Raw genomic sequence first — 22372 nt, 5'->3', positions numbered from 1 at the left:
TACCATAATTATCATTATTATTTTGAGGCTCACAGTCTAAGTAGAAAGAAGAAGAGGCATTTAATCCCCATTTTATAGATGAGGGAACTGAGGCACAAATAAGTGAGTTGACCAAGATCACAGAATAGGCAAGTAGCAGAACCAGGATTCGAAACCAGTTCCTCTGTTACGCCCATGCTCTTTCCACTAGGCTACACCTAATTAGACCTGTCCATTTGACTAATGCCCACCCCATGGTTTTCTTTCCAATTACCCACCCTAATATGTTAAAAGAACATAATGGAGAATGTAGAATGAAGAAGATAAGCACCTGAACATATCAAATGTATCAATCAATCAAATCAATCATATTTATCGAGAGCTTACCACACTAAGTGCCTGGGAGAGTACAACACAACAATACAACAGACACATTCCCCGACCTCAACGAGTTTACAGTCCACAGGGATTAAGCGCTTAATACAGTGCTCTGCACACAGTAAGCGCTAAATAAATATGACTGAAGTATCTGAGTAGATTATGTATTTGAGGAGACTAAAACAGTACTACTGAAACGTTCCTTAAAACCCTCTGTCAAAGGACAGAAAATATAATGAATTTATCAAGTCTCCTGCCTATTCTCTTTCATCCCCTTTTCCCTGTTTCCCCAGAATTTCTCTAAGTCCTTAATCATTTGGACCTCAGCCCTCTCCAAGGCCATGAAAATTATTCTTTGTTTTTGCCAAGAAAAGAGCAAACTAAATAGAATTTCCCTGAATCTCTCCGAATGGAATTTACCAGTCTTCCTAGAATGTAATATTTATTCCTGAGCAAGACTGGATGACCCAGAGATGTTTAAAAGAAGTGGGGAGTCCTACGTTGTCTCTAATGTTATTCTAATAGGGCCTCTACACTTTAGAAAAAGAAATCTCTCATGAAGAAATATTCCAGGAAAAGCGAGATCTGCCAAATGATAAAATGGAAGCTTCAGAGAGTGATCCTTCAGCTCTTTAACCTGCATGACCCCCAAAGGGTCCGGCCTTGATCAAATGCCAAGGACTATGCATGCAAAGTCAATACAGCTAACTCTGATTTAAAGATGGGGATAACTGCACACATAGCTCCAATTTTTTTCACTAAAATCCTGAAGCCTCTTGCTTCCCTTGAAGATAATTTGCTGCCTACAGAGAAAACATCTGTCTCAATAATGAACAACCTCTTCCTCAAAGCACTGGGTCAAAGGCAGGTCTAATGACTGATAAGCCCAGTAGTGAGACTGTTCTCCTGGCATTAACACTCCTTTAAGAGGCCCCCAAATTTAATAAACTAAGTAAGGGAGCTATCTCTTAGAGGGATTTTTGTCCATGCAGGAGCAAAATATACATCTCACACAACCGCACTGGCATTTATAAACACTGAAAGGATTAAAACGTTTTCCCGTGGGAAGCAGCACTTGACAGAGCTCCTACTTGTATAACCTGGACCTAGGGCCGAAAGCTTCCAATAAAGATGATGCAAACAGCCCTAATACATGGAACATCAAATCCCAGAGAAAGCAAAGTAATCATTTAGTAATGTATGGCTCCATCCACCCTGTATTTCAATAAGCATAATAAAGGAGATTAAAAAGGAGTGTCAATTATGTCCCAAAAGAAATCCACCTGCCCCCGTGATAGACTACATAGTCTGAAACACAGAATGGAATCTGATAAAAAAAATTATTTGAAGGAGCTAACATTAAAGAATATGTAACAAGTAGAATAAAAGTTAGTGCTTTCACTGGAAAAATCAATAAATTATGATAAACTTCTACACTGACCTTGCTTTTCTGATTGGCATCATACAGCAAATTCTTCCATCGCAAGTACTTGGCATGGAATATCCAAGGTGTCTGAGAGAATCTCTTGTGAGATTTAACAGAGCGGGGAAAAAGATCGCACTACTTTCTTACTAGATCTTGAAATTCCAGTGGTTGCCATCCATCTCCAAATCAAACAAACTCCTCACCACTGGTTTTAAAGTACACAATCAGCTTGCCCCCTCCTACCTTACCTCCTTGATTTACTACTACAATTCAATCCATTTGTTTAGCTCTAAAGCCAACCTTCTCATTGTACCTCAATCTCATCTATCTCACTACGCATTCCTTGTTCATGTCCTCCTTCTGGCCTGGAACTCCCTCCTTTCATAAAGACAGACCACCACTCTCCCCTCCCTCAAAGCCTTACTAAAACCACATCTCCTTAATGAGGCTATCCCCAAATAAGCCCTCACTTCCCCATCTCCATCCCTCTTCTGTGCCACCCTGGCATTTGGATTTGTAGCCTTTAAGCACTTGATATTTATCCCACCCTCACGGCACCTATGTACATATCTGTCATTTATTTTAAAGCCTGTCTCCCCTGCTCTTAATTGTAGGCTCCTTCTGGGTAGGGAACATGACTACCAATTCTGTTGTTCTACAGTGCTGTATGCACAGTAAGCACTCAATAAATATCACTGGTTGACTGATTGACCTGAATCATGATGATAGGTGTGCTAAAAGAGAGGAAATGTACTATTTTGTTAAAGAACAAAAATTAAAGATATATATCTAACAAAAAATTAAAGGTATTTATATATATATCTAACAAGACGTTTATCTCCAAGTTTATTTTAGTATACATTACCACAGCTCAATTGAACAGCATTCAAATGTGTCAAATACACAGTCAGTTAGTCAATGGCATTTATCGAACACTTTCTGTTTGCAGAGCACTGTCCTAAGGGCTAGAGAGAGCACAGTACAACAGAGCTGGGAGACAAATTACTGGCCAACAAGGAGCTTAAATTGTCAATGTGTGGCTTGACATGGGAGTTATTTAACTGACTTCTCTTTTTGTCTTTTGCTGTTCCTCTTTTTGCCTTGTCAAAAGCACACCAGAGTACAAGACACAATAACAAAAACACTCCAGTGCAAATTATTTAAAGCACCCTTTGACTAAGCATCATGAGACAGATCAAAGCCATGGGACTGTTCAACTCCCTCTGGCTTCTGTTCCTTTCTTCCTTGCCTAAAATATCATAAATCTATCATTAACCACCAGCACTCCTGCTACCAACAAAAAGCAGTTCTAAGTCCAGTAGGGTGAATAAATTAGTTCTTATCTTCCACAGCTATTATTTCAATTCATTTGTATTACAGATGATGCAGGTTGGTTCCAGAATATGAGTAAAACTCTTAGGATGCACTGATACTATTAGCATCCGTAATCTTTATGTCAGCAGATATTTGAATGTCTAAACGTCTAAATTTCCGACAAAACGGCATTATAGCAATTTTAGCTTTTCAAGCAAATGTAGCTTTTATTCTTCCAGGACTTCAAATGCCTGGGAAAAGTACCTTTTAAATGGCACTGTAGCAACACAAACATGTGTGGGTGCAAAGGGGAATTCATCTCTCTTTTCAGTCTGTTTATGAATGTAGAAAAGCTGTTCAGTATTTATTGTGAAGCATGAAAATATTAATCAGTTGCTTATCTTCTGACATTTTCTGTATCAACATCTGGCGTATCTGCATGTACTGAAGCATAGCATTTGGCACAAAATCATATTTAATTTTCTCTTCCTAACCTGAACCAAGAAAAGAAGAGGTCCCTAAAAAATACTAGTTTTCAGGATTTGACTGTTTCTTGAAAATCATCACCAAAATTGTTTCTCATTACCCACTCTATTTTAGGAAATGCTGCTGGTAGGAGAAAACAATGATCTTAACTAGATATCCATAAGCTATTTCATAACTCTTTCCATCTTCCCCACAGTATGCTGTTGCCAGGGTCCAGCAGACTGTACAGTCTAGGATCAGCTGTTTTATTTCGAGCTGTATTAGTCCAAACTGAGATAGCTCATGCATCTGTTTTATTTCTGAAAACAGTGCATAGGAAAAAAGTGTCCAGTTTGTTCAATCCAAGCATAAACTTTACTATAAATAACAAAGGGCCTAACTAAATAGCTGCTGGGAGAGAAATGAAAGCATGGTAAACTCGTATTCACCAAACCCTGGTTTCAGGGCCATCCTGACAGTACAATTCAAGTTTCTTTCAGATGATGTCCCTGGAGTGAGTTAACTGAAACTATAGCAGGAAATCCAGGTACTGCTATCACATTACTTGCTAATTATAAACCATCACTGCACATTCTGACATTATTCATTTGCAACCCTTTCATCTGAATCAAGTATTTGCCTTCCAATCACGGTCTGACTGAAGAAACATCTGACGTGAGACAGTGAAATGATCTTTTAATAAGACCTCAGTTCAAAGATGTAGCTTTTATGCATTAATCACTATGTTAGCTTAATCTGCTGCTCCATAAAATGAATTATATTTGTAGAAATTCATAAAGGAAAATTTAAAGACCTGTAAAATGAAGATATTGTCTTCCAAGTGTGCTTTTTATGTCTTTTTCAAGGTGACACAGTTGACATCCTAGAATCTTCAGAGCCTCTGAAATCTCTTTTTTCCTTATGATCAAATGTCTTTCCAGTACTACTAAATTTCTTGCATTCTGTACCTGCTATTTTTGAATGCTACTGCAAGTTCTCTGTTAATTAGTGTCGGGCAAATGCAGATGTCTAAAGGCAAATATATTCAGCAATTGGGCTGACATCTTAACACTTTTCACATGCTCTGATGCCAGCTGATTCAAATGATTGTTATTCTGAAGTGAATGTGTAGGTCAAAAGAGGGCTAGATGAGTTCATAGCTCTCTGTTACTTCTCCCGACTCATTCCTAAATGGAGATAATATCAAGCCTCCTACATTCAAAATGACCCTGACCACAGGATAGCAAAAAATGTAAACAAAAATGAATTTAAACTGTATTCAACTTTCTAAAACTGATCAAGGCTTTTAACTAAGCTAATAAAAGAGCAACTACAGAGATTCTTCCTTCAGATGGAATCAAGGGAAACAGCATCAGTGGAAAAAGCTCATTAGTCTATAAATGGAATAAAAAGTCTTGCATTATTTTAAATTCCTCCACGCCTTGTCTATGCTAAATTTAATATACGGCATTAAATAAAAAGTACTTGCTTCAGTCCATAGTTTTACCTCACACATTCCGGTTTGACACATGAATTATTTTTTATTATTGCTTAATGCTACTTTCATCATTCATTACTAGTTCTCAACTGTGCCGAAACGTAACTCAGTCATTTTGCGGTTCCTGACACTTACATCTCACAGTCCTTTCTGCGGGAAGATCAACAGAGTTCCAGGCAAGAATATCCATTTCAGTTTGAAATGGCTAAAAATGTTTCCAGAGGAAAAATGATGAGTGACAGACAAGCACATTTCGGCACCCCCAAAATACTTCTTGTTCCCCAAAGCACTGTGAGTTAGTTTAGGCACAGGTCAGAGGGACAAGTTTAGGCTCAGAGCAGAAGGCTCTGTAATATCCAACCGCCTGAATTGCTTTTCCGTAGGACTAGAAGAAAAGGTACATTTGGGAAGTTTATGCAAATATCGTTACAACAGTGAATTTTTGTTAATTATGAAAGGCTTCACTCCAACTCAGGGTAACTTAGTCTCTCATGATGGGAAATGTCTCCAAATTTACATGAAGGACATTGAAGAAAAATATGGAATTAAGTGGACCCTGAGAGGCACTTTTTTATTGACTAAGTTGTGGGTATTTACTTTTTTTTTTGTTTTTCAGTAGCAAATTCCAGGCACCTCTTTCGCTTGCTATTTTTTCCTGCTGTAAAAGGGCACCACCACCCAAAGCACAAACCTGCACGTCGTACGTCCCATTCAGCAAGGCAGGCCTGGAAGAATTGATGTCCTGCAGCACTCCGGAAAGCACAGTACGATTGACTTTCTGGAAGTCTTTGGAGTGGCTGAATTGCACCATGTTATGGAGGGCCAGGATCTTAGTGTCAAGCTCAGCATCCTGCCTCGTGCGGTTATGCAGTCCTAGGTGGTACTTGCGGAAGTGCTTAATCAGGTCGGTGGGGTCGTTACCATAGTAACCATATCCACAGATGTTGCATTTGAAGTCCTGGAGTTCCGGCGACAGGGGTGCCGCATCTGGATGATCGTTTCCCAACAAATCGGTTTTGGATTTGTTCAGTTTCAAACTCCCATCTGAAGGCACTTGTGGGTTTTTTGAGGCCACGGACATCGGACTTGACCCCTGACAATCGGCCTGACTACTCTGCACTCGCACCGTCTCCGCTGGAGCCTTGGGTGACATCTGATGTTCTTCATTGGTCTCCAAATGGTCCCCCGCTGAGGGGCAGGCCATATCTTGGGTGTCATCTGCATCTGATCTCTGAGGAGACTTCAAGGATTCACAGATTCCCCCAGCAGCTGGAGATGAGAAAGCCAACATATTTCTGTCTGTCACCTCATCATGAGGGAAGGATGGAACATTTCCTCCCTTGCTGTGGCTTTCATAATTGAAGCCAGCCTTCTCTGTCAGGACTGAGCTTTTCAAGTCCTTCTTAGTGCTGGAAGATGGATCTTGTACATGCATGCACTGCTCCTCCTTATTGTTCAGTTCTGAAGCATCACCCTGGTCAGTGTTTTCTGGCATCTGATCTGAAGAAAATTCTTTGTTCCTTCCAGACACCTTGCTCTCAGTACCTACAGGCTCGAGGGTCAGTGCCTCGCCTTCACTAGCAATGTTTCTCAGAGGGGGGTTCTTTTTCCGGACCATATCTAAAAAAAAAAAAAAATGCATATAGCCAAAATGAAATATGAGATTTAAACAATTCATTCTACTTGTATGCAATCTTAGTTTCCACATAGAATAAAGTGAACATAGATGATAGGGATTTTTTTTAATAAAAAGCAACAGTCGAGCTTATCTAGGGAGCACAATTATAATGAAAAACAGAAATTAACTTCAGAGTACATTTGCCATCATCTCTGGTCAAAAGAGTGAATAGTATCATTCACGATGGTTTTGAGAACACTAAGTAATATTTATACAGTTATTACCACCAAACTCCCTGTTCAGAGGTTCTCTCTTCTAAATCACTACTGAAAAGTTACTTTGTTTTAGTAACATTTTTAAAATATGAACAAACATCTACTCCTTGTAGAACATTAGTTAGAAGCTTTTCAGATAAGATGTAAATGGAGCATTCACAAAAGTCTGACGACCAGGACGACTACAATAACAAATTATCAATAGTCCACAGGCCGGACCACGGGGTATCTCACAGCTTTCAGGAAACTGATGGTAAGTTTCAACTTCTCTTCTGAACCTCTACTTCTGGGTATATCTTTGTCTTAACTGAAACCCTAAATATAGCTACACTCTGCATTAAATTTGATAAGTATTACTTTACTAGAAATTCAGCATAATGCTGGAACTTCAGCAGGATTAGAGTCCTGATTATTTCTCTGACTGACTTGTGCTGCAAATCAAAGTGATGAATGTCTTACAAGGCTATACATAGAAAATTAATAGAATTAGAGACCCGTTTGTGGTAAGGACCAAGACACTCATCAATGGACATGGGTCCGTGGCTGCCTGACTTTAACGCTACACGAAGGCAGGGTAAACACCAAATATCACAAAGGGTCCCAAACATAAAGGAGTGAAAACCATGAACCCAAAAATTGAATGCATTTTAGTAGAATTATCTGGGGGACTCCATAAAATTTTAATGAATATTTACAGCATTCTCTATATCTGAAGACAAAACTGATGCTGAAGTTCGTTTGTGAGTATTTCTGTGGCTGAAATGGTCAAAGAAGGCTCCAAAGTGCTAACAAAAAGGCTACCTTTTTGTTTTGTCAAGCTTAATATTTGGAACACCTGGCATTAATGAAAAGCGCACTTTAAATGTACAGAAGACATTATGCACAGACAAATATATGGCCCAATATTTATTAACCAGGTACAGATCCAATCAAATTAATGTTGCATACCCAAACACACACTCACACATATTCTATTTTTTTAGTTATGTGCCACACTCTTTAAAAAAACAGTTTAATTGCACCCAACTGACTTTGGACGAATTATGGTGCTTTGCCTTCTGTTGGTATTCACAATGGTATCAATTTATTAGTGACAATTCCCTAAATAAGGGATCCAAAACCACGATTCAATTTTCAGTATCCATGTTTGAAAGTCTAAAGTGACAACAGAAATAATTCAACTGTAAGATTGGAAGGGCTGTTAATCAGAAGCACAAATGGAAACACATCCAATTCCCCTGTAATAATAGGAGAAATGCTCAAATTGCAAGTGCTTCTGTAGAAAGTCTTTATCTGGAATTAGGCTTGAAGTAGAAATCATCATACTGTTTACCACTTGCCATGGTTAAGTGCCCATCTATGGGTTTGTATGCCTTCATTTTGGTAGTTGTTTTGGTACTTATGCCATGGTGAACTGTAGCTCTATATAAACAAAAAACATGCCAACCCATTTTCCAAATCCTTAGGCCTCGCACAGGATCTCAACTGCCTCTTTGAAGCTTGCCGACACCCAATCTGCCTCTTGGCCAAATGCAAGCATTCATAACTTCAGTATCTTTTCCTCTCCTCTGTAAATTGATCATACGTCCTAAGACTAATATCCTAGAACTGAAATAAATAACAATATCTAAACAAGGGAGTCACCAAGGTGCTTGACAAAACAAAGATTATATAACAGCTGTCTTTCCAATAAAGACAAGCTTTAGATTGAAAATCAGGTTTTTATCCCTCCTCTTACACCCACTCTCACTCAAGCACCGATGTTCCTAGTCCAGTATACACATGAGATATTGGATATTACGCTGAATAGAGCCAACTGTAATACTGTATGATGGGCAAGGCAGTTTGAAAAATAGGGAACATTAATTGAAACATTTCCAAAGCACTATGGAGGTGATTTTTTCTTTAGCTTTATAAGATTTTTTTTCATTCTGTGTTTTTATTTAGTTGGTATCTAAAGTAGCCTGAGAAAAGAAATGATACTTTTTATTGGAATTCTATCAGTCTCATTTTTCAGAAAGACAAATTAACGTAAATATAGGCACATTTGCAGTACTTCTAAATTGAGGAAATCACCCACCAGCAAGTCATAAGTTAGATACTGAAAGACTATAGCCACTCTCAAATTATTATCTGGAAGACAAATAACAGATTGCTCAATGTTTTACTGTGTGCCAAGAACTTTTTCAGTTAACATTTTCACTTGAAAAAATGGATCACATACTTGTAAAATCATACCCAGCATTGACTTCATAAGGCATGTGGCTTTAGAATGCTTTTTACAATTATTAATTCTATTAGTCAACTAGCAGGAGGCTAATGCATTTGTCTGAGAAGGTGCACGGAAGACACAGAAGACATTCTGAGAGCTGATCTGTACATCTGCAAAACAAAACAAAAAAGATTTTCCTTCCTAAATGATGTATACAAAGGCATTCTGCTTACGTTAATACATTGCACCTATTGAACACTAACCCGCCAGCACTGGGTGCAGCTTAAGAAATAATGGAGCAGTTAAAAACGAAAACCTGAAGAGGTCCCTCCCCCGGGGTTTAGCCAAGCACTAGAAGAAACGTGGTCTAACAGATTTCATGAGTGGGAGACAACATGGATCAATTGTATTTCCAACTATGCTGAAGTTGGTGAAATCACTTGGCCTCTTAAAGTGATGGAATGAGTCAGTCAAATTCACTTGCCAATCTTTCCCACAGGGCTCATATAAAGCTTTAATATATGCATAGAGATATATAAACGTACAGAAAGAGAGAGATTTTTTCCATATTCCCACAATTTACTGCCTATATCACTGGCTTTGAAAATAAATGTTTGAGCTTTGGAGTTCCGCTAATTAATATGTAACAACACAGATGGCAGAACAGTCAAGACGGCATCAGAAGCCATTCATTCATTCATTCAATCGTATTTACTGAGTGCTTACTGTGTGCAGAGCACTGTACTAAGCGCTTGGGAAGTACAAGTTGGCAACATACAGAGACGGTCCCTACCCAACAGTGGGCTCACAGTCTAGAAGGGGGAAACAGACAACAAGACAAAACATATCAACAAAATAAAATAAATAGAATAAATATGTACAAATAAAATAGAGTAATAAATATGTACATAAAATAAATAGAATAAATATGTACAAATAAAATAGAGTAATAAATACATACATATATACATAGCATATATAACTAACTATAACTATGTAACTAACACAACTATAACTTGTGTTATAGATGGAGAGTAGGTGAGGTAGGTTTCCCTGAATCCTCTGGGAGGAAAAAGAAGCATTGCCAGTTTGCCTATTAGAAGACCAACCTGTTCTCCTTCACGGAAAGAAACAGGAAGATGGTACCAGTCCGGCCCACTTGAACAACAATAATAATAATAATAATAGCCATATTCACAGACCAAATGCGTTGCTAAGTTAAAGTGACCAGGAGAGTGGGGCTGTCCCAGTTTGGAAGTCTATCCCACATCCGAATAGACTGAAGTTCTGAGTGGCCAGGAAACCCCTCAGTCACAAGGCAACTGAGGAGACAGCAGCAGGGAAAACCGCTTTGGCCACCCCTGAAGAGGTAGAAGAATTCCTCATTTTCCCCGCCTTCGATGGGGGCAACCACTGTTGCTGTCACTGTCTCAACAGTCCTGGTCCTCTGGGGGATGAACTGGAGATTCTGGCCCAGGAGGATGACTGATTTCTGACCACAATGGAAATTCCGATTCATAACCATGAGAGCTGGGTTGAGCCTTGCCGGTGGTCATGCAGCTGGGGGTTACCGCTGGTCCCTGGACCCCTGCCACTCTCTGCAGAATTGCTGGGCTTGGGAAGCTATTGTGTCGAGGAGCAGGGAGTGGTGGCAAATGGGAGTAACCATGCAGCTCCAAGACAGGACTAGAGCTGACAATAGGGAAGGGCAACTGCCTCTATTCCTCACCACCTAGAGCTTATACGCTTCCCACTTCCTTTTTCCCATAATTTCCCTTTCTCCCTCCATTTTTCCCCATCATGTATCCCCCTTCCTTCCCTTTTCCTCTCTCCTTCGTGTTTCCTCCCTTTCCTCTTCCTCTGACTCTTTCTGCTTTTATCACCATCTCAGGCCTCCATCCAAGTTATAGTCCCCAAAATCTGGTTACCTTATGTCAGTCCCCAACAAAAACAACCAGTACAGGATTAAAGGCTATCAATAGATGTGAAAGCACATAGCCAATTTATCTGACTTGGTCTAAAAAATTATTTTTTTTGTCCTGACTGATGCGAATCAATCATGGAAATAAGCCAAATTCCCTGGAGCCAATTTACCTGACTTGGTCTAAAAAATTATTTTTTTTGTCCTGACTGATCCGAATCGATCATGGAAAGAAGCCAAATTCCCTGGATTTTCTTTGACTTGTGTGCTGGCTAGGATTATAACTGCTTTACATAAAAGTTCCCACATTTACCTGATACCCTGGTTAAAACATATATTTGGCTATTTCTGAAAAATCAGTTTTAAAGACAGGTGCAAAAATATACTCAAGGGATTTCTCTGTAAGGAAAAAAAAAAGACTTAGTGAGACAGAGGGTTTTGTTTGAAGATTCATTTTCATTCCGACTTCTCATTTATCTGCAACTGTGTCCTTTCTTGCAAACTGATATTTCACTTTCACATCCTCTTCTTCCATAGAAGGATTAGTTTTATGAAAGACCACTAGGAAAGAGTAATTTTTTATGGTATTTTTAAAGTGCTATGTGCCATGCACTGTACTAAGCTCTGGGGAAGGTACAAGATAATCAAGCTAGGCACAGTCCACGTCCCACATGGGGATCGTGGTCTTCAACCCCATTTTACAGACAAGGTAACTGAGGCAGAGTAAAATTAAGTAACTTGCCCAAGGTCACACGACAAGTGATTTAGCAGGGATTAGAACCTAGGCCCTTTGGATTCCCAGACCCATGCACTACCACTAGGCCACACTGCTTCTTTAGTGAATTGTATTTATTAGAATTCCAATGCTACTTGGGATATTAGACTTTGAGGTTCATTTCAGTCACTAATCTGTTTCCTCTATGAAAATAACTTCATTTTCCTCTGTGATTCCTTTTATCTACCAAGCTGGATAATAATAGAGTGTTTTCTCTGGCCACTTCAATCCTCTGGAACATTCATGGAGAATACGTACCAGGTTAACTGGCATGGAAAGAAGGAGAAGTTTAAATATGTTGAGGCAAATGGCCAAATAAGTCATGCCTCTATTCCAATCCCCAAAAGGGAGTTTATTTTCATCTAACTTCGAGGATGAGGGAACCCAACAAAAGCAGGTTCAGGCAATCCATTCAACCCCAGAGCTACTTGGGTAAGAATACATCAGCCCTCTAGTCAAAATATTATGATTAGTAGGCATGATAATAATAACAATAATAATAATAATGAATAGTGGTACTTGTTAAGTACTTACTATGTGCCAAGCACTAGGGTAGATTAAAGATAATCAGGTCAGACATAGTCCCTGTCCCACATGGGGCTCATACTACAGGGAAAACAGAAGTGTATCTTATTTAGTCTAGTGAGGACCTATTGATCTTGTTTGGTTTGTGATGCACTGAGTCACCCGAAGCCCATTTTAGGGCCAACAAATAATCAGGAGAACAATGCTGATGAACTGGAGGCCATGGCAGTTCAAATAAGGAGGTGTTCCCTCACCAATTACCCACTCCCTCATCAGGTCAACCCATTACCCATCTTCAATACTTCAGTTTACACCACTTCTCATTCTTTACTTTTCTTGTACTTCGAGCTGTAACTTTGCTTCCCTTGTGTTCCCACTGTGTGTACTCTACCTGTTTCTGCCTGTCTCCCCAATTCGATATACAGTTACTCATGGACAGGGAGTGAATCTTCTTTACTGTGTGCTTCTAAGTGCTGGCACAGATCCTCTACACAAAAGAGGTGCTCCATAAATACCAATGACAAAAGACAAAAGCAATCAATCCATTATAAGATCTCAAATATTTTATGTTCCTCCACTTATACGACCCCCATTTTTATGTGATTATCAAGAGCGTATTGGAGGATCTGTACATAAGGAGCCCTACAACTGGTAAAACTAAGCAAAAAGGTATTGCTAGCATACCAATCAGGTTCTTAGAATGATAAAATTCAAGATTAGTGTGCCAAAATGTAGAATTTCAACTTTAATTACCAACTGTACATTGGGTGTGAGTTTGCTACTAGGAGTGCTATATTTTTCATAATTTGTCAAAGTCTGTTTCTATTTTTAAAAATCACTGGAAGTACAAAACATAAAAAGACTTCCTTCAATAAAATCTATTTTCCTTCTTTAGTGCAAAATTGTGCCCTTTTCTTATATCTGACTGCCCATGGAATTTATCAGTTTGCTCTATAAGGGGGGGAAAAAAAGTGCTGAAACATGTCATTGAGCAAAAGCCCCTCATGAAGAATTCAAAGAATTATGTGACTGATATCAAAATAAAAAGCAGGTCAATTCTTGAATCTTGAAACCTAGTTTCCATATGATCAGCAAAGAAGGAACTATTCTTTAAGAACACATGTGCTTGCTCATTAGCTTAAAAAAACTCTTCACTTGGGTCCTGTCTATGCAATATATACAGATCAAAATCGGATTGCCTAAGTGAATTACAATATGAAATGAAACATGATTCTTATTCTATTTAAAGGTGGAAAGTAACTGCAATTGTTCACTTTCCTTATTTTCACTTCCAACACAGCAATTGGACATCAGGCTATTCTCTTCTAGAAATTCTTTTAAATTCCATGTATAAAATACAAATCTATTATTTCTTACTCACTTTCATTTAATTTGCTTTCCCTGCATTGATTAGTCTTAGATCTTTAACGGTACTTTGGGACATCTTGAATCCAGTTGGGATAGAAAGTGTCATCACCTTCGAACAATTCCCATCAAATAAATCCCTTCTTAATTCACATCAAATTTATCCAAAAAGATCTCCTTTGTTAACATATGCTTCAGAACATGGGCACATTAACGGTACTCTGGATGTTAGAATGAATCTAAGCCACTCTCTGAGATAAAACAGACATTATTTAGCCATCCAATTTCAGAGAGGTTAAACTCTGAACACATTCAAGCATTTGAGTTCATCCTGATTTTATTCTTCACGTTCTAATTAATTTTATCCCAAATTTGCAAGAATTAAGGAGACAGACCTCTTTGAACCCTAATTTTAGGTTTGCCAAGATGAAACTTACACATCTTAGAAACATGTAAAAAATAAGCACCCCTAACCAGTTTGTGTTTTCAAAGAAACTTGCTTTTTTGTGTGTTGGTATTCAAATACTGCCCAGGAAGTATTTCTGGAATCCAAATAGTTCAGCTTTGGTTAAACAGGAGTACCTTAAGTGAAGCTGACTAAAAATAGAATGGAAATAAATGAAAGTGGTCTGTCTTTTCCTCAGTGTGTGAATTTAATGAAATACAAAAGGAAACAAAGACCATGAGTAAGACTTGTACTTCCCAAGCACTTAGTGCAGTGCTCTGCACACACTAACCGCTCCATAAATACAACTGAATGAATCATCATCAATCGTATTTATTGAGCGCTTACTAAGTGCAGAGCACTGTACTGAGCGCTTGGGAAGTACAAATTGGCAACATATAGAGACAGTCCCTACCCACCAGTGGGCTCACAGTCTAAAAGAATGAATGAATGAATGAATGTTACCAACTCTGCTTTAATGTACTCTCCCAAGCACTTAGTGCAGTGCTCTGCACACAATAAATGCTCAGTAAAGATGATTGATTGAATTGGGGGGTGGGACTGTTTTCACTTTCAGTAATAGAGGGCTGTACTAAACATTGTGTCGGAGCTCATAAACATGTATCTACCCCACTTAGAACAGTGCTTAACACAGTAAGTGCTTAACAAAAACCATAAATATACACATATAAATTGGTAAATGGATAGACAGATTCAGAATAGATAAGCTCCGATTTTAAGAAAAATCCAGGTCCTTAAGAAATAAAGTGCTCGCATAAGAAAGGTGAGATACCTGAAGGCGACCACCCCTTCTTCCCCCTAAAAACTGTTCATCTACTTATTCAACACTCTGAATGTTTGTTTGTTGTACTTTGAACTGCTCCAAATGTAACTTTTCCTGTTTGCTTTGGGGCTGTCCTCTCCCTCCAGGATTATCATCCCCTTGGTGAGTCAGAAACATGGTCTGAGTTGTTCATTTTTATCTACACCAGGATTTGGCACTATGCTTAGCAAAAACACAATATAAATCTAAAATCTAAAAAAAAAAAAAAGAGAGAGAAGTTTGACAACCCTCCCTTAATATCTGCCTTTTCAGTGGTGACGGGGAGGGGCACCTTTTTCCAATACCAACAATAGTGCATGTTTACACCCTTCAAATAAATGGATCTGTTTGAATGATGACATTTTCTTTCTTCTACCTCTCTTTTGCTTTAGTCAGTGTTTAATTTCATCTCCTTGTTCTTATTTCAGTAGAAAGGGTTTTAACTGGGCACCGGGCAAAAGGCCAAAACCTAGAAAACTTCAGACAAGTTTAGAAAGAGCACCTCATGGAAAAATCTAAAAGCATCCCATTTCTCATGACAATTAAGATCTGAACTGCTCTGATCTGATGGTTTATTTGCATGAAAATTAATCTACCAACAAGAACAGGAAAAAGAACATTGTGCTTTATATTGGAAAGCCTTTGTTTCTCATCCCAACCTTCAACAAAAAATAACTTGGTATATTGAAGGTGCTTTTTTTTATATATATTGATGTTCTTCTGCTGGGTCCCCAATCTGTTCCTTAACTGCAGAGAAAATCCAAAATGATTACTCATGGAATTGAAATAACTGTCATAGAACAGCACTTTGCTCTCCCAGGAGAAAACCCCATCAGCCTTTCCCAGCCAATGCCCTGGCTAATTTTAAAGTGTAGACAAAGCATATAGAATGTAAAATTAACCAAAGACCAATGGGAAAAATAGCTAAAAGTTAACGGATGATTCACTAATGGAAATGGGAGACAAGATTGCTACTACATTTATTTGAAAGACCATTAGGTACTTCCACTAATAGCAGTTGAGCACACATCAAGAATATATTAAGGCGGGAAACAGAACGGAAATAAATTTGCTCCTTCGGTTGCAACGGGTCTTCCTTATGAAACCAGGAACTAGCTTAGAAACCACGGGGCTGTGCTGACTCCTGTGGTATCATAGGAAGCAGCTTAAAAGATGTGAGGTATTAGAGAAAGAACATATGCATAATATGAGGATTTAAATTTTTTAATATAGGACTTGAAATAAATGTATATTTTTTTAAGCTACATAAATGAACTACAAATTGTGTGTGGTAAAACGTACTTACCTATGTTGAGGCCACAAAAACTACTACTTTATCTCAGCACAAACACGTATACAGCGCAGTTTAGACACGACACATATGTACAGATAGAAGGAACACGTCTGCCCCACAATACTTTTGAATCTGAGCTAAAACAGGCCTAGAAAGTTCAGCTCTGAGAAATAGTTTTCAGCACCTAACTTTCTGAAAGCAGTTCTACAGAAGACTTACCTGCACACTGGCTATCTTTTGAAATGAAATGCCAATGATTACCACTGGATTTCCACATTCTTCTAGCTTTTTTTGGATAAAATGATGATATTAAAACCAGATACGGAAGCAGACTTTAAAAGGAACCTGATCTTTTCTTCAGTAATGAATTCATTCTAAATGAATACCTGGTAGATTTGTGTTCATGTGTGTATGTAAATATATGTCCTTTGTTTTTGAAGAGGATGGTGAGACCCCATCCATGTGTGCTGATCATCATCATCAATCGTATTTATTGAGCGCTTACTGTGTGCAGAGCACTGTACTAAGCGCTTGGGAAGTACAAATTGGCAACATATAGAGACAGTCCCTACCCAACAGTGGGCTCCCAGTCTAAAAGGGGGAGACAAAACTAAACATACTAACAAAATAAAAGTCCAGGGTACAACCAACCATCTGCCCTATGTTAAGTACATTTGAAATTTAGTTTCTTGCTTTGCCTGATGTTTCCACTACTTGCGGGATCTGTCACAGTTTCTGTGCCTGCCAACTAATCTAAACTGTGAGCCCACTGTTGGGAAGGGACCGTCTCTATATGTTGCCAACTTGTACTTTCCAAGCGCTTAGTACAGTGCTCTGCACACAGTACGTGCTCAATAAATACGACTGATTGATTGATTGATTGATTGTTTCCTTGAACTTCACGAAGCCTCTGCTGAAGGAGAAGAACCCTTCTTCCAAATGCTGGCCGCCAGGCTGGTCTGTTTGCTGCGGTGTTTGTTCTTCCAGCAGCTTACTGTTCCGTCAGTGATTGTGACTCTGTTCCACCCTCCCAGCTTGCAAGTGACCTCTTTCAGTTCTCCATTCTGCAGCTACTTGGAGATCACTCTACCATTCATTTTTCTCATGTGTCCCAACCGGCTAAGCCGTTATCATCACATAAGTACTTGGGTATTGTCTGTCTCACCTCCTTCCCCAACCATAGCAGTTGAGTAGATACCTTTATAATATTACTGCTTCCCCCAACCTGTAATCAACTAATCAATCAATTCTATTTACTGAACACTTACTGTGTGCAGAATAATAATAATAATAGTAATAATAATAACGGTGGTATTTGGTAAGCGCTTACCAAGTGCCAAGCACTGTTGTAAGCACTGCGGTAGATGCAAGGTAATAAGGTTGTCCCACGTGGAGCTCATAGTCTTACTTCCCATTGTACAGGTGAGGGAACTGAGAAACAGAGAAGTTAAGTGGCTTGCCCAAGGACACACAGCAGACAAGTGGAGGAGCTACAGAAGTCACAGAAACAAGTGCCTAGATGATGCAGAAGAGAAAGGGAGCCAGGGAAAAGAACGATTGGGAAAGGCCTCTTGGTGGACATGTGACCTTAATAAGATGGGCAGAGTGGTGGTCTGGCATATATGGACAGGGAGGGAATTCCAGACCAGGAGTGTATGGGAAAGGGGATGGTGGCTAAATAGAAGAGATTGCGGCACAGCGAGCAAGCTGGTTGTAGAGATGAAAAATGTGCAGGGTGGGTGGGAGGAACTGATCAGCGAGATAAGCTGACTGAGTGCTTTAAAGCCGCTGGTAATAAGTTTCTGTTTGATGAGCAATGGCCAACCACTGGAGATTCTTAAGGAGTGAGGAGTCATGGACTGAACATTTTTTTTAGAAAAATGATCCAGGCAATAGAGTGAAGTATTGGCTGGGGTGGGGAGAGACAGGAGGCAGGGAGGTCACCAAGAAGACAAAAGCAATAGTCAAGGTGGAAAGGGATAAGTGCTTGGACCAGAGAAGTTAGTGGCAGTTTGGATGGAGAGGAAAGGGCAGATTTTAGCAATGTTATGAAGGTTGCCAGGATTTGGTGACGGACTGAATATGTGGGTTGAATGAGAGAGCTGAAGCATGTGAGATAGGAGGATAGTGGTATTATCTACAATGGCAGCAAAGACAACGGGAGGGCAGGGTTTGGGTGGGAAGGTAAGGAGTTCTGTTTGGGGCATATTTAGTTTGAGGTGTCTGTGGACCAGCATTCATTCATTCATTCAATCGTATTTATTGAGTGCTTACTGTGTGCAGAGCACTGTACTAAGCACTTGGGAAGTACAAGTTGGCAACATATAGAGACGGTCCCTACCCAACAGTGGGCTCACAGTCTAGAAGGGGGAGACAGAGAACAAAACATATTAACAAAATAAGTAGAATAAATATGTACAAACGGTGTTGGGTGTCGTTGCGGTGTCGGGATTCGAACCCATGACCTCTGACTCCAAAGCCTGTGCTCTTTCCACTGAGCCATGCTAGTCCAGTGCTCTGCACACAGTAAGCGCTCAATTAATATGATTGAATGAATGAATGAGATGTCCTGAAGGCATGAGGAAATGTGAGACTGCAGAAAAGGAGAGAGGTGAGGGATGGAGAATTGTCCACACAGAGAGAGTAGTTAAAGGCTTGGAGGCAAAGGAGTTCTCCAAGAAAGTGGGTATAGATGGAGAATAGAAGGGGTCCTAGAACTGAGCTTTAAGGGATTCCCACTCATCAGAGGGTGGGAGGCCAAGGAGGAGCCTGCAAAAGAGACTGAAAAAGAGGGGTAAGAGAGATAAGTGCTTAGTACAGTGCTCTGCACACAGTAAGCGCTCAATAAATACAATTGATGATGATAAAAGGGGAACCCAGAAAAGACAGTGGCAGTGAAGCCAAGACTGGATAAAGTTTCAGGATGGTCTAACTGATTTTAGTCCCTGCCTCCCCAATTAGGCCTTATGATTCTTGAGGATATGTCCACTATCTGTATTGCACTTTTCCAAACAGTGCAGAGCAGTCATGGGTTCGAACCCCAGCTCTGCCATATGTCTGCTTTGTGACCTTGGGCAAGTCACTTTACTTCTCTGTGCCTACGTTACCTCATCTGTAAAACGGGAATTGAGACTGTGAGCTACACGTGGGACAGGGACTGTGTTCAACTCAATTTGCTTGTATCTTCCCCAGCAATTAGTAGAGAAGCAGCATGGCTCAGTGGAAAGAGCATGGACTTGGGAGCCAGAGGCCATGGGTTCTCATGTGACTTTGGTCAAGTCACCTACTTCTCTATGCCTCAGTTACTTCATCTGTGAAATGGGGGTAAAGACTGTGAGCCCCACGTGGGACAATCTCATTACCGTGAATTCCCCCCCAGCACTTATAACAGTGCTTGGCACATAGTAAGCACTTAACACTATTATTATTATTATTATTATATTATCATTACTACAGTGCTTGGTACATAGTAAGTGCTTAATACCACAATTATTATTACTATCATTGTTATCAGTGGAGTAAGTGCTCAATAAATCCTATAGATTGACTGATTGTTACACTTACTGCTATTACTACTGCTAACAATAATAATAATAATAATACTGGATTTGTTAAGCGCTTTCTATGTGCCAAGCAAGGTCCTGGGGTAGAAACAAGACGAATAGGTTAATATAGGGCTCAGAGTCTAAGTTGGAGGAAGAACAGGGACTGAATCCCCATTCCGCAGAGAAGGGAACTGAGGCAAAGAGGAGTTAAGTGACTTGTCCAAGATGACACAGCAGACCATTGTCAGAGCCGACATTAAACCCAAGTCCACTGGCTCCCAAATCCATGCTCTATCCACTAATCCACACTTCATCTCTTCCATTTATGTAGCAAACATTGATATCCTGGCAGCTGACTGACCAGTACTCTGGCATGGTTGATGCACACACGCACCTTCTCACAATATCTCAATGAAGGGTACCTGGTTACATTATGTGGAAGAAACATAGCACCTACTGAGCCATTAAACAGAATAGTACCTGATGGCCCGGTGAATCCCATCATCACTGGAGATCCCGGGGACTCCAGGATGCAGGAAACAAATAATCCCTCCTCTCTGCGGAAGAAGCCCTGACCCTACAGGATCAGAAAGTCAAGAAAATGTCAGTCTCTACGGGCTGGTGAGCCTCAAAGCAAAGGATCTCAGCACCATGATGGGGAGAGGGAGCTGGGGAGGAGTGAGAAAAGAAAGGAGGAGAATCCCAGGCTTCCCACTCTCCACAGCAGATAAAGATGGCAACTGTCTGTGAGCCACTAAGTTCCCTCATGATTAGGATTCCCAGGAGTTCAGTGGGGATTGGGAACAAAAAAGTGAGCCATGGGTCCTTCTCCAATCAGTGTGGCTTAGCGGAAAGAGCACGGGCTTGGGCGTCAGAGGACGTGGGCTCTGCCACTTGTCTGCTGTGTGACCTTGGACAAGCCACTTAACTTCTCTGTACCTCCGTGACGTCATCCGTAAAATGGGGATGAAGATTGTGAGCCCCACGTGGGACAACCTGATTACCTTTAATCTACCCCAGTGCCTGGAACAGTATTTGGAACATAATAAGTGCTTAACAAATACCGTAATAATACCAATAATAATAATAATTTCCTAGCAACCTTTCAGAGAGGTGAGCAGCACAGGTGGAAGAAAGGGAGAAGCGGAAGAAGAAACAGGAGAGGACCAGAGGGGTGTGAGTTCAGGGACAGAGAGATGGGCAAATAAGGAGAGAGAGCAGCGTGGCCTAATGGAAAGAGCATGGGCCTTGAAATCAGAGAATCCAGGTTCCAATCCTGGCTCCTCCACGTACTTGCTGTGTGATCTTGGGCAAGTCATTTAGCTTCTCTATGCCTCAGTTCCCTCTGCAAAATAGGGATTCAATAACTTTTTTCTCTCCTACTTCAACTGTAAGCCTCAGGAGGGATTAGCCTCTTTACCATAGTTCTTCTAAGTGACTTCAAACTCTGAGTAAATATATTCTAGATCCATAAAATGCAGGATCCAAATTTCTCTTTCAGCTTCAAAATAAGTGACTGGTAGAGGTGTTGCTTGTTAATACAATGCATTGTGACTATTCAAAATGTACAAGTTTTGAAGCCTGGAAAACAATTCAGGGCCCACAGTCTGACCCAACGCCCAACTCTGTATTCCCAAATGAACTGATCCACATTCCCTTAACAGCAACACAGCCATCCTTCAAGAATTCCAACCTGAAAATTTCAATCAAGCCTAGGTTCAAATGTGATGAAAGATAGAGAACACACACAACACACTGCGCAATTATCTCTGGAGTTTTCTAGGCAATAAAATGGATGGTCAATCTTTTCCAAGGTCAGAAGAGTTCGGAGTGGTTGATTATTTATTTTTTGAATATCCACTGATGGTTAGGTTTTGTTTCTGAGCTTGGATATGCTCCCTTTATTCACCCCTCCCTCAGACCCACGGAACTTAGGTACACAGCCATAGTTTTTTGATTTATATTAGTGTTTTTCTTCCCCTCTAGAATGCAAGCTTGCTGTGGGCAGGGAACGTGTCTATCAAATCTGTTATATTGTACTCTCCCAAGCGCTTAATACAGTGCTTTGCACACAGTAAGCACTCAATAAATATGACTGATTAAAAAATACGATAGACCGATAGGCTTTAATGCAAAAACTGCCCGAACTTAAACAATATTTGAAAGCATATAAAGACATTATCTGGAGTTAATCCTAATTATAGTTTCTGTTACACACTTGCCCTTTAAGTACTTGATAGTCACTTGCCCTTTAAGTACTTGATAGTCACCCCACCTTCAGCTCCGAAGCACCTATATAGAAAGTGTGGCCTAGTGGGAAGGCCACAGGCCTGAGAGTCAGAAGACCCGGGTTCTCATCCCAGCTCCGCCACTTGTCTACTGTTCAACCCTGGGCAAATCGCTTGACTTCTCTGTACCTTAGTTACCTGGTCCATAAAATGGGGATCAAAGCCGTGAGTCCCATGTATGACATGGATTGCGTCCAACCTGATTATCCTGTATCTACCCCATTGC

At 40.0% G+C, this 22372-nt stretch overlaps 1 protein-coding gene across 5 annotated transcripts in view; it reads right to left on the bottom strand.

Annotated features, from left to right (window-relative positions):
* Positions 1-22372, bottom strand: part of TRPS1 (transcriptional repressor GATA binding 1) — a 312669-nt gene that overhangs the window by 256247 nt on the left and 34050 nt on the right. For 2 of the 5 annotated variants that reach the window (XM_038745288.1, XM_038745290.1), the window contains one exon: positions 5752-6680. In XM_038745288.1, the coding sequence (XP_038601216.1) occupies positions 5752-6680 (929 nt within the window). Of the gene's footprint in view, positions 1-5751; positions 6681-8400; positions 8824-9177; positions 9336-22372 lie in introns of those variants that run through there. The other 3 variants (XM_038745286.1, XM_038745287.1, XM_038745289.1) reach the window with 3 other exon arrangements.

This window comes from Tachyglossus aculeatus, chromosome 4, assembly GCF_015852505.1.
Source record: "Tachyglossus aculeatus isolate mTacAcu1 chromosome 4, mTacAcu1.pri, whole genome shotgun sequence".
NCBI lineage: Eukaryota > Metazoa > Chordata > Mammalia > Monotremata > Tachyglossidae > Tachyglossus > Tachyglossus aculeatus.
The sequence above is the reverse complement of the archived record's forward strand: the minus strand, read 5'-3'. Positions and strand labels throughout refer to the sequence as shown.